The following is a 14141-nucleotide window of genomic DNA, read 5'->3' on the forward strand; positions in this document are numbered from 1 at the left end:
AGACTTTTTTTTTTTTTGTAGACGTCGAAAGGTTTTTGAATATTTAATGGACCCGTCTTTCGATTTGTGGCCAATGGTACTGCTGTTCTCTGCATCTTAATCGACCGTCCTCGTACCTTCGGTGAGTTCATCCTTTCAAAGCTTCTATATAAATGTACTGTATAAGCATCAGTCGTAAAAATGTAAAACCCGTCTCTATATTATTCAACTCTAATCATTTTGTATTCTTCTGAAATCCCATGAATTCTAAATGATAACTATAAGTAATTATATACGACTAGACATAATAAACGAGTGGAACACTTAAAATCCAATAATAAAATATAAAAATCAAGGTACTAGAATAGTCTCATGAAACTAAAGTGTTATCGTTAGGTAAATGAAAACTGAATGTTATTCAGTGGTAGATATCTAGGCATCTAGGTTGACGGTACACCAAGTTCTCGGAAATGACAGACATTTTCTTTGGCAGTTTCCATGATTTCGTTTGTTTTGTTTGGTCATAGAATACTTATAAAACATTTATATTTATACGGTCCAAAATATAAAGTCCGTACCCACCCCTTTTACGAATACAGATGTCCCCGACCATACATTGAGTCTATCTATTGAAAAGTGGACATGCTCGATTCTATCTAGCGAATATTAATTCTTATATGTTGCTCGCGTATTAGGTGTATGCAGCCGAAGTTTTCAAAGCTTCTTACAAAAACCTGATACCCAAAATTTCCCTAGTTTCATGTTACATTAAGTAGGGCCAGAACTAGGCGGCAAAATTTAGGAGGCGGCAGTTTTAGGTGGGAACACAAAGAACACTGTTATAAAATTATCGAACTTTAAAGTTGTGGGGGCGGCAAAAATCCTAGTTACGGCCCAGCATTACGTCTCAGAAAATTTTCCCTCTTTCCAGTTCATGATGTGAGCTGTATCTTGAAATCGTTTCAGTTCGGTTTTGGTCGAAAAAAAACAAAATGCTCATTGTTACTGTCGATTTTCAACCCAAGGACTTCTCTTGGCATACTCCATTTTGTTATACTTGAAGAAAGCAAAAGACCGATGTTAATATTTTTCTTGAATACTTGACTATAATGTATTGATAGATGTTTTAGCAGTCGTGTTTCGGTCAGCGAATCGCACTTTCTCATTTCTCTGCCGAAGGATTTCGACTTTCTGTAACAGTCACAAGGACTTACTGAACGGGAACTACAGTTTAGAGCCGATTCTAAACGATTGGGCAACGGTAACTATGACCCAGCTAGGATTCAAACCCAGACTCGATTAGCGTGAGGTTTGTCTGTATATTAAGCATTCAGCTGCCGGGTGGCATTATGCAGCAACTTGTCTGTTTGCCACTCGGGATGTCTCCCCCCAAAATATTCTCCCACTGAGGGACACGACATGTGCCACCTAATGAGATATAAAATGTGAATATTATAGTTACGATCACCTGCCAATTGTACATTATAAAAGTGAATATTGGTTATTCTCCTTGCTGTTTTCAATGTAATATTACGTCGGCAGCAGTAGGCCTATAGAAGAAAAAATGCGTACAACTATTTATTTGTCTCTGCCAAGTTGAAACATCAAAGATAGCCTTACAAAGGAGAAAAATCCATAAAGGTTAAAATAATTTTTCATTCAGAACGCTAACTTCTAATCTTTTCGGTGGGACTACCTGACTAAAGTAAGAAGTCTTCCATTAATCAAAAAAGAATAACTTTGCCCGAAACTATAGAAGAATATTGACAAAGTGATGAGGACAACTAACAATTTATACGACACCGACATATGTTTCGGCACTCGTGGGTGCCGTTATCCAGGTGGAAAAATAAACATGCGTTTTTTTCGTTGGGACAGAATGTGTGTTTATTTTTCCACCTTGATAACGGCGGGAGGAAACACTTAACTAAATTCTATTCATATCTTTCCTTCCATGATCTATATACTGAATTTAATCCAAGATATCACTTTTGGTAACTTTCTACAAGTTACTCTCTTCTACAGCTAAAATGCGAGTGAGATGAAAAAAAAGAGAAAATGAAACAGCGAAGAGGTTAACGATGAGTAAACAAAACCGATAAAATAAAAAACTCTCCAATAAAGAATGAAAGAATAGTTTTTATAAAATATCAAAAAAATCATGGGGAATATAGTCATCATTTCTTGTAGACAGGTAGCAATACAGAAAGACGCCAAGTCGAATAAATTACGGATACTCTAGAGCCGAAATATAAAGAGTGGTCATAAACCGATGATGGTTTTCTATTAGTAAGATGAAGTCTTCACAAAGAACCGAGCTCCTTTACAGCAAAATTTATTGTTCCAATTTTATTTTCTTACAAGCCATTACTTGCGTTTGTAGTAGAAGATTGATTCTGTTTAGGAAAATTCTAATTTTATCGACATTAGACGTAAGAAAATGAGTGAAAGAAACTGAATTACTTCCGTTTTTGGGTTCTCACTTTTTTCTTGATGATGCAAGCTCATTATCAGTCTATTTGTTTGTTTGTAGGTGCACGTGTTTTTTTTTTATGCATGGTAGAAAATTCATGCTTCTCCACCAAAAATACAGTATTTCATCTGTTAAAGCAGATGCTACTACGTATTAACATAAGAGAACCGTTACGTGGTTTTTATGTATGAGCTACGCTTGAGGATAAAAAATCTCATTAGATTAGTAGTATAATCTTCATCCATGGAAAAATGACAAAAGAGATAAGATGAACGTTTAATAGTGTTATTGTTTACGAGTATTTAAGAAAAAATACTGGATACCAAATTGCAATAATCTAGAATATTTACGTAAACGAAAAGTCAATGAAAGACTTTGATTGAGTTCTCTTTCTAGTACTTTCCCATTTGTCTCTTACCGAATGACTCCCTTTGATATGCCATAGTCCCCACGGGAGGAATGTATAGACATTCTGATCAGTCAAAATATTATAACCTCTCCTATACGAATGAGTGCGTCTGGCTGATGCGCGACAAAGTATGAAACATTTGTAACATGTTCTTGGGATACAGAGCGATTATTCTCTCAACTCTGTATAAGTATAATGTGTGAAGGCTGTTTTTTTTTAAGTTATTTTGACGAAAGGAAAACCGTGATGGCCTGACGATACGGAAAGAGCATCTTGAAAATTGTGAGGCTTGACGGATGTTTGTCCGCCGCATAGGCGGAGATAGACTTGAAATTTTGGGGGGGACACAATGATGATGCCAATTCATATATACACATACATTAGATCAGTCGACTCCAATTTTACCGCGCGGCGGGGGGGGGGGGGGAGACAATGGCCCTCATATCTCCGCCGCAGTCATTAGTACCTCTAAAAAGTCGAAGTATATAACGGTAGATATACTAGTAGACTCCAAAAAGTTGTATATCTGTTTCATTGAAGACAGCGAACGTATACTTTCCACAAGTTAAAGGAGCCTACATCATCCAATCACCAACTTCACTATAGAAAAGGAACAATGGCGTCAGAGCCGAGGATGCTGTGGATGCTCGAGCATCCCCAGAATTTTTTAGCACGGGGAGACTGGCGTCCCCAGAATTAATCCGAAATCAAAATCCTCCTCATATAACTCAAGCCGAGCACCCACAGTTCTGAAATACATCCGGCGCCTCTGAAAAGGAAGGTAAGGGGAAAATGAAGTTCTCCTGGATGGCAGGATCGAGTACTTTCTGGTAAAGACCAGGAGCTTCCAAATTCTGTCCTAACCAATCAGGATCAACCCCGTCTCACCAACATTTTATGTTCCATCATGCCCCAGTCATCCGCAGATCCCTGAGAAGAGAGATTCCTCAGCATATATACCAAGAAAATAAACTATGAAAAGGCACAGAGGTACCAACATGAAAAAAACATTGGGGGGGGGGGCTGAAAGTTGCTGGTCGTCCTATATATGGGATTAAAATGCATAGGATAGGGAAGGTGAATTGCATTGTTTATTCAGAAATTAAATTGGGGGAGGGGAGCTCAGCCACTTTCAAATTTATGGGGCTCAAATGGCTTCAGCCCCTAGGTTCCGGCACCTATGTATGAAGCAATACCGTCTTAAGGCATGGGTCCACCCCGGCACGGCCCGGGGGCCTCACAAAAATGAGATCTGGTTGAAATTTGAGAATTTGTTCGGTAGGGCCTCAAAAAATCAATTTGCCCGGGTGCCCATGATACTCTTAAGACGGCCCTACTTCACCAAATACCAACTCTGGCCATATCGCAATTTACTGCCATTAGTGAGATGGGTTGGAAGTGAAGGCGCTGTCTATCGGTGGTCGCCTCGAGTTCGTTAGGGAAAATATCTTATCTATATCCTCCCTTGGGTTCGAACCCGCGACCCTGACAACAACCTTCACAATGGTAGACGAGCATCTTACCACTCGGGCACTACGGCCGAGCATATTAAGACGGCCCTGGCATGAAGGTATGCCATCCCCGAGGGAAAAATATCTTCTTGTCCGCTGTTGCAGTGAACGTTAAAAATGCAGTTATTAGTATGCAATTTGAAGCAATATCTCACATCTTTATTCACACACAAAATTAATCACCCGAAACTGATAACCCATTTGCACACTCCCTTTGAATTCTCTCACTAACTGTTCCATACCACCAAGTATTAAATGTATTGTGTGGATTAATGTTCTTTCTGTAATAAGGGGTAACCACAATTTTTTTTTATTATTCTGCTTCCAGATGCAAATGGGTCAAGATCATAAGATTGATGAAATATATAATCAGCAATAATAATTTGAAATTTTTATAATAAAGCCTGTAAAAATGTGCTTGATATATGAGAAATAAGAGGAAACTGATTTGTTTAAAAATGAAATGTAACAATTTTAAGAAGTTTACTCAGAGAGAGTGAGGAAAACGTGATTACACACATCCCAACTTTCAAAAACCAATGCAACTAAATAAATGAAAAATTTAGTCAATCTTATTTTAAAGTTTTATTCATACATCAAGACATTAAATCATGAATATCAATATACCTCATTTGTGAAGATAAAGATGTGCTCTATATAAAAAGGCACACAATTTTGGAATGTGTAAAATCAAAAATGCAAACACATTTACAAAAGCTTCAATATCAGCTGCTTTGTGAACAAATTAACAAAATCAAACATTATTTCAGACAAAACATTTGAAAAGTTTTCAACAGAAATAAATATAAATGCTATTTCTCAACATTTATAAAATTTAAAATAAATCAAAATCAATCACAACTTATAGTTAAGAATGAAGATGCCCAATTTAGAAAAAGAACCACCTTAAAACAATAACTAAGTTAATCAAAAATATGACTAGACAAATCAGCAAATTATTGATATGGATAAGAATTTTTGCATTATTGTGATTCTTTTCATCATGAAAGTTTACTCAATAAATTTGGCTTGCTTTATAAAATACATTAATACTGCATCAAAAATTATCACATGCTTTTGTAAATAATTGTAAATTTTATTTTAAAAAATCAAACATCATAAAAATTGATAAATTTTCAGTAATATTGATAGAGAATATATATGAAAACAGAGAAATATAAAAAAAGCACAACTACACATAGATTAGAGAACCACATCATATTTTCTCTATATATTCAGAACATTTTGCACAGTTCCAGAAAAACTTATCCATTTATCATATAGTAAGATTCTTATCTTAAAATAACATGCATATGTATATAAATGTAGCATGTAATCAGAAAGCCCATCTGTAACATGTTTATCATATTTATAATAACATACATATTTCTTATACATTTTATGAAGGGAACAGAAAGTAAAGATACAAAAGTTATTATTTATTGAAAACATTGACAAAACATGCACTAAAAATTATTTACTAGTTCATATATTATTTTTCTACATGATTACTATCATCTCTCATCCAAATATTTGTCAAGTTTCTGTCCCCCCCCCCCCGCTATCATAGAAATCTTGTCTATAAATTACCACTTGAATTTTTTGGAGAAATACATTGATGACATTCACTGTGTGAGCCCATGCAGGCAGATATCACTTGTCACCTTTCCCCTTCGTTTATTTTTAAACAATTGGACAACCATGTGTTGCAAGGTTTGGCACTATGCAGCAGTATTGATAGTGATACTGGGAGGTATGAAGTCAACCAGAAGAATGCCTCTTTTATTTCAGAAAACAGAAATCTCATCCCTGAAGTTGTTTTATACTTTTTCGCTGAAATTGAGATTTCAAATATCTTTGCTTTAGGGGAATTCTTGGTTTTTGGCACTATTGCTGATGACTGTTGCTTGAATTCACGAGCATCAGTTCTACTTCTGGAGGATTCACAGCAGTACTCACTTACATTTTGCAGATTTCATTCACCCTTCATAAACAAAAATTATTTCTTTGTGAATATCCACTGGGTGCTCAGATTTGAGGAAATGTATGACAGAGCATGCCTCAGAATTAATGGGATTCAGAACTGAGGCTGCGACTATCAACACATGATACTTCAACCAGACTTGGCATAGCAATGACAAAAGATCATGAGGGAAAAGCTAGTGGATCATGGCCAAAGTCAGCAAAGCCAACGTATGCAATAAAACATTTTTCTGCCTACATGCAATGTATCTATACTTTCTGCAAAACCCTTTTACGTTAAGAGAAATGTTTTAAGAAGTAAACTTCAAAAAAAAATATAGAGTTCTTTTGCACTGTGACATTTCAAAGCAATTCAAGATGAAAATGAAAAAAAACAAACAATTTCATCAAAAAATAACAATGATTTTTAATAATTAAGAGAAACTAATCACTTCAAAACATCATTATTTTTAGTCAGAAGCAATTCCAAACTTACAGACTATATTCGTTAAATTTATAATTAACATAAGAATTTTCAATGTGAAAGCAACTTTTTAATACTTCAAGAATCAGCAGCAAAAGGGCTGGTCTTAGACATTTTGCTACATACCCTTGCCTTTCGAGGTATGAAGACTAAATGATGGTATTTAGAAAAAAATAATTTTTTCCCCACTTCTATCCTATTAATAAGGTAATGCAGAGAGTACACAAGTTATTGTCTGGATTTCATTATCTCATAACCTCTTTCAAATAAAAACTAATATAAAATGCTTACAGAATCAAAAGTACCACTCATAAAATTTTAATAATTATATAAAGTTAATTTGTTTCCATATGTCGCTGCCTTTCATGCCACATAAGACATCAAGATGAAATTAAATTTCCTCCCAACTGTTTCAAGCATTTGCAGTGTAACAGTTTGGATGGCAATTCTGAGTTTCAGTTCCTCAAATGAAGGTGCAAGGGGAGCAAGTAGACAACGTCCTTGGCATATCCCCCAGCACAAAAAAATACAGCAGTGTGATTTTTGGTGATCTTGGGGGGCCATGGAATAGGTCCACTTCATAAGTTCTATATTCTCTTGAGCAAATCTCTTTTTAATTCCAATGCCATAATTTCCCCAAATGGCAATGCTGCTATGACCATTTGTGATTCAATAAATGTTTAAGCAAGTATAATTTCCAAAATGAATATAAGTTACACAGAGAGATCTCAGGGGGTGTGCAACAAGTGCAGTCACACCAGGCCCCACATTTTTGAGAGAGAGAGAGGGTCCTGCATTTACGGTAATCCTATTACAGTAATACTTTCGTAAATTCCGAATTTTCATCAATTGTGGATATATTTCTTTCATTTATTCTGAATTTTTATCAGGTCTTGAATCATTTCTTTCATTTATTCTGAATTTTTATCAGGTCTTGAATTATTTCTTTCATTTATTCTGAATTTTTATCAGGTCTTTAATTATTTCTTTCATTTATTCAGTAATTTCATAAATTCGAAGTATTTCCTTTTCCCTTACTCCATTTATTCTGAATTTTCATTTATTCTGTATATTTTGAACTTTTGTCAATTCTGGAATTACAAAATTTCATTCATTCCAGAATCCAGGATTTTTTTGAATTCTGGATTATTTCTCTCATTTATTCTGAATTTTCATCAGATCTGGAATTATTTCTGTCAATTATTTTTCTTATTTTTATTTATAGAATCGGAATTTATATTAGTTCTCTGACAATAGATTTTGAAATTATTTCTTTCATCAATTTAAAATTTTGTTCTGTAAGAAATTTTCATAAATGGTTTTTTGTTAATTCAAATTTAATTGTCTATATTCTTCTGCATGGAAATTTTTCAGCATTCTTGTATGCTATGTCATGTGTGAACTTTTGGATGAGCTGATTCTCCCTTTTCCACAGAATATTAAAATCGGGGCTAAGAGGTCCCGGAATTATTAAGATGCCTCTGGCCCCCCACTATCATTTTCGCATCTGGTAAGAGTGGCCCTGAAGTTACGTATATAAAGTCCTCACATAAAATTTGAAACAAAATTAATCATGTATACATAAAAGTAATAAATATATACACTGGCCTGAAATATGGGAGGGCTAAGCATATGTGGCACCCTGGACACCAAATTCATCCATTGCTTTATTTTTAATACTCGTTCAACTTCATGAGTGGGCTGCCTAATAGACCTGATCTAATTGTGAGCCAGTGGATGATTCATCTGATCATTACATAAAACTACTATATTTCAACATGTGCACCCTTTCACCCATTTAGATGTAGCTTGAGCTCATTTTACAGTGCCACCTGTGAATGAAATTTGAATTTTTTAAATTTATCAAAAAAAAAAATCTAGGCCACGATAAGTATTTTAATGCAAACCAAACCTTATTATGTCTAGTTGATTTGTTATTAATTTTTAAAATGTATCAGAGACGTTTTGCCCACTCTGCATTACAATTGATAACAATTGTGATAATGCTGCCCTTTTTTAATGCGCCACCCAGAGGTAGCTGCCTTATCATCTTATGTCTCTGACTGCCCTTGAGCAACAACTGATTCAGTTCATTAAATATTCACCATATATCAAGACTTTTTTTTTCTCTTTTCAACATTATCATTCCCACACACACACATATATATGTTCAATTTTTTTTTTAAATAAGCATCAGATATACAGTACAAATTTAGATTTAAAATACCGTTTTTAAATCACTAAACATTTAGCTCTTTCCAAAAAATTTTTTTTTTATTAGTTTGATATTTTTCAAATAACAATGATATGTTTTTTTTAATATATAGCCCATACATTGTATACACTTATACATAAGATATGCATCTTACATAAATACACAGGGTAGATACTAACACCAAGTACTTGCAGGACTGGTAAGTAGCATCTATAAACATTTAAATCACAATATTTTAGAGAATTAAGCACATGGTTAGTTAAAATAAAATTAATCAGGCCTATACAATAAAGTAGTAAAATATCTAAATAGTTTTGACTTCATAAGTGGGATGAAGTCAACACACGAGTATCACCTGTCCCATTTGTAAATTGGTAAAGTTGATTCTTTTTGTTGTAAGTACCTCAGAGGAATGTTTATGAGGAATGTATGCAATTATAATGGTAATAATCATTCCTGAAGTGTAACTCTTGAAGACAGAGAGAAAGAATTAGCATTTTTAGAGAATTTTATGGATGTTATAGCAAATGCTTCCTAATTTTTCAGCTCACTACAAATGTCTGATTTTTGTATCTATAGCTCATTGACAATGCATTGGAAATCACTCATAATAGTGAGATTTTTGTTATAAGCCATGCTTGTTATATTAGACATTTGTTGAAGCTTTCTCAGAAATAATTTTGTGCATCACCCTCATTTCTAAACAAAAAAGATGTTACAATATTAATTAGCTATCAATTGACCTCCTTTGATCATAGTGGGTTTTTTGTGTGTTTTGTATATTAGTGCAAGAATTATTTTACTATGTATGATTTATAGAATGAAGGGACGGTATTAAAATTAAGTAACTTTGTCAGAAATAATTTTGTTGACTTGAACAACTTCTAAGATGATGGGTAACAAAATCTGAAATATGATTTTTTGAAAAAAGTTTCTTTTCTACAAACAATGGAAGAATCAGGTAATGGACAATGATGAAGCGTGAACACACTGCACATTATTTAAACTAGATTATATTGAAATTAAAGTCATGTACCACATACATTGTGAAATTAATCTATATATCATAATTATTTAAAAAAAACATTCAAGGTCTATTTTCAGAGTGTAATTACTAAAAAAACACAAACTGAAACCTATATCATTTGTTAATCAAGGGAACAATTCCAAAACAAAAATTGTTTTCCAAATCCCATGGAGAAAATAAAATAATTCAACAATACAAAGGAAACTTATGGAAAAACTCACATCATGAAGTTTAAGGTGAGTGCACGAAGTCAGCAGTAGTTGACCACAATTTCCTCTCTCTCGGAAGAGAACCATAATATCAGTTTCCACGCCATTATGGTTGTTTCAAAATTGATTAATTACTTTATTTGTGTTAATGGAAAAGCCATAGAAATCTATAAACCACCAAATAATATGAACAAGATAGATATGCCTCAGACTGAATGAAGCATGGCATCCTGTGCTGCATAAGATCAAAGGGAAAAGCAGTTGAGACATTCCAGTCAAAAAGAACGGTTGTCTTTATGTACTTATTGAAAGTGTGTCATCAGCTGCAGAAAAAACTTTCCCCCTTCAATTCTAGACCATGGCTTAACCCTTTAAGTGGCACAGCAGAAATTAAAAAACCCCCTTCAAAATGTGATATTTTTTTTTGAAGACTTTCTTCTGCTTTTTAGCAGGTGTAAAGTAAAATTATAGGGAAAAGTGTTCCATTGAGAAATCAACTTTATTGTCAATGCTGAAATAAGAGTCTTTTTTGGTGTTGAGATATCTTACCAATGCTGTTTAAAGGGTTAGGAACTTAAAAAATTGCTATATGGTTGTTAAAACTACTCTGACTATGAAAGTTTGCATGTTGATTTAAAAAAAGTAATGATGTTAGTAGGATATTCACTAATATTCAAAAATAATTTGACTTCACACAAATAGTGAAGAACAAAGGGAAATTTATCATAAGCACATTGTGATCAAGAAAGAAAAGCCACAAAATAATTTTGAAAAACACGTAATTAGTTTGAAAAAAAATCTGCCAATACTATGGGGGTATGTGTATAAAATTTAAATACTACTCAGTTTTGTGTACCTACAGTGAAATCTTGATAAATACTCTAAGAAAAAGAAAAAATATTTTTGTAGAGGTATTTATATCATTATACTGAGAGGCAGCGATTCATCATTAGACTAGGCATTTCCAAGCCAGACTTGAAAAAATATTGTTGCAGTGAGGTTTCACTGTACATACATTTTATATATCACAGAATAAAAATAATATTTCTTGATGAATGAATTCAAACTCTTTTGATTTTCCAGAATTTTTTTCAATAGGGCAAACTCAAGATTTCTACAGTTTTCATTATTTTGGTTGAAGAGAAACTTGATTTATGAGTTGAAGATTCTTCCTCGGTAAACTTATTATTTTAATGGCAAAAACAAAGAAAAGCAAAAAAATGTATATAAATATGTATAAAACCGTTACTGTGTGAAATACTGAGATTCTCTCTCTCTCTTTGAAAAAAATAAAGCCAAATGAATAAAACCACTCATTAATTTCAAATTTACAGCATTAAAAAACTCTTAAATTCTTATAAAAAAAATAGAAGTAAAAAAACTGAAATTACTAGCACTCACCGCATTATTTATAGTTTCAAATCAATAATTATTGAAACAAAACAAGAAGCACAATATTGAGTATAAACAAATATTAATATAAACAATCAAACTTAAAACTTTTGCATGAATTAAATGAATTAAAAACATGCATGTGGAACAATTTTCAAATATAAAAGATTTAACAATACAACAAAAGATATGTAAAGGTTCTCTTTAATATGGCAGTTTCCATTTATAGTTGCACATTTATAACATGTACTGAATGTTTCAAACAACCAAAACATGTAAGCATAGATATCACAAATTTATTAGAGTAGATGAGTTGTAGCATTGCAAAAATAGAGAAATTGCTAAAAACCTAGATCAAAACACAAACGCACAGATAAAAATATAAATGCAGAAAGAAAATATATTTAAATATATTTATGCCGGTTAAAAAGAAAACAGAACATTTGAAAAACAAAATATAATTTTACAAAAAAATTAAGTGTATAATAGTGAAACATTTCAACTAGTAACAATACGATCTTGAAAAACAAAAAATATTTTTTAAATTCAAGCTCATCTGATTTAAACACTTTATAATCTCTGAACATCTTGTTTCAGCATAAAAAAACTTTCAATTACAAGTGTTTATTTCCTGGACAAAAAATTAGACATGTTCATCAACAGGCATAGAGAGGCATTCACATGCAAATGAGTTGATAAAGACTGGTGAATATCATGAATTTGTCCATGTCTCGACACAGTTAGTAGTCCAAGTAGCGTATATAAAGCAGAAAGTTTATGTGAGGGTGATCCTGTTGCACTTGTACAGGATGGGTAGCTAAAATTAGGTGACTGAAAAAAAAGATGGCTTATATAGATGTTCAAAAGGGTACAGCAGGAACTAAGACACTAAATTTGCTCTGGAATGTCATACAGTCCTGTCAAGACCTTTATTGGCAGAAGAACATGCATTGAAAATCAAAAACATGTAAAAATTGCAGTTAAAAAAAGAACCTCAGACACAGTATGGATAAAATTGCTCTAAATTTTGAATATTGAAAAATAAAGTGGAAAATTATATTGATTTGTGAAACTACCAATAGTCTGAATTTTTTTACATAAACCAAATTATATTATGCACAGTTGCAATGAATATGCAATAGTGTAGTGGAGAGAGTCTTAGAATTTCATTTAAATTAATGTAACATTTTTTTCTTACAAACATTCGAAGAAAATATGCACTATATACATCCCTCTGAAACAGAGCAACCAGAAACATGAATAAAGTGTTTGACATTTATAATCACAGAAATCTGAAAAAAAAGTATTTTGTTGTAAAATAAGGCTATTGATTTTTGTCGCAAAACAGGAGTATATTAATATATTTTTTTAATTTACAACTTTTTTTCTTATAAGGAATTGAATGAAATTTGATGATATGAAGCTAAATTTTTTTAGATGCATTAAAAAATCCATGGAAATCACTAATATTTGTAAATTTGCAATATGGCAATTCTATCCCATGGCTACATGTAAATCCTTCTCGAACATCTAAAACAATATTCACTAGTCCTGCAACTGCAACAATAATACCAACAGCAGCAAGAACAGCAGCAGATCCTTTTTTCAATGAAAATATCTTACCTTCTGCTACCTTGATATATGCAGCAGCAGGAAGAATGTATGCTAAGGGCACAGCTGCAAGAACACCCTAAAAATAATGAAAACTTTCAATACGCTAAAATTTTTGTTCAATTGTCATCAGATAAACAAAATAAACACAATTATTGTTTATGAAAAGGGAAAACTGGATAGAGAGAGAAAAATTAGGATTTCATAAAATTTAATTTTGCACAAGTATAAAAATTGTGGTCATGATTACATTGAGTTCCAAGCACCTGGACCTAAGTTCAATTATGTATAAGTTTAAACTGTGATATGAGAAGTATGGCTTATACTACCCACTGGTCAATGAGAGAATTTTTGGTATTTCAGAGAAAAGCTCCACTTGGTTTCAAGTTTTGTAGATTTAATATTGGATTTGAAATTAATATCTAATTTAATGTAAACTAATGGTTCTTACACCTCAAAGCATATTATGCATATAGGTGAATTTTAAGATAGTGTTGGGAGAGATTATGGCAAAAAAGAATAAAACTACAAGGAAAATTACATACTGCAGGAGATAAAATTGAATAAATGTCTGAATTTTTTTATAAATTAAATACATATAATAACTGAAAATTATATATGAATATATTTTGCATTTATTAGTTGAATGTATGTGAAATAGTTCTGCAATTGGTATGACGTAAAAGCATTAGCACATCTTGCAAACTACTGCATGTATCTAACATATTGTTGCTTCATTAATTAAGCAGATGATGACAAGTTGCTTTTAATTCAAACATTTTGCAGCTTTTTTGTTAAAAATTTAAAACATTTTTTATTTTTAACATAACTATTCTATTTAACAGAATTGATAAATTTTGATGAGACAC

General features: G+C 32.5%; 1 protein-coding gene across 1 annotated transcript in view; it reads right to left on the reverse strand.

Annotated features, from left to right (window-relative positions):
* Nucleotides 1-12987: 12987 nt before the first annotated feature.
* The window catches only part of LOC149085605 (putative sodium-coupled neutral amino acid transporter 11), a 51083-nt gene continuing 49929 nt past the window's right edge, over nucleotides 12988-14141 (reverse strand). Inside the window, exon 13 of the mRNA XM_089233743.1 lies at nucleotides 12988-13351. Within this exon, the coding sequence (XP_089089869.1) occupies nucleotides 13085-13351 (267 nt within the window). The 3' untranslated portion in view covers nucleotides 12988-13084. The remainder of the gene's footprint in view (nucleotides 13352-14141) is intronic.

The sequence above is a fragment of the Pholcus phalangioides genome, unplaced genomic scaffold (genome assembly GCF_987345545.1).
Source record: "Pholcus phalangioides strain wild (caught in Gottingen) unplaced genomic scaffold, Ppha-v1.0 ptg000007l_1, whole genome shotgun sequence".
In the NCBI taxonomy this organism is placed as follows: domain Eukaryota; kingdom Metazoa; phylum Arthropoda; class Arachnida; order Araneae; family Pholcidae; genus Pholcus; species Pholcus phalangioides.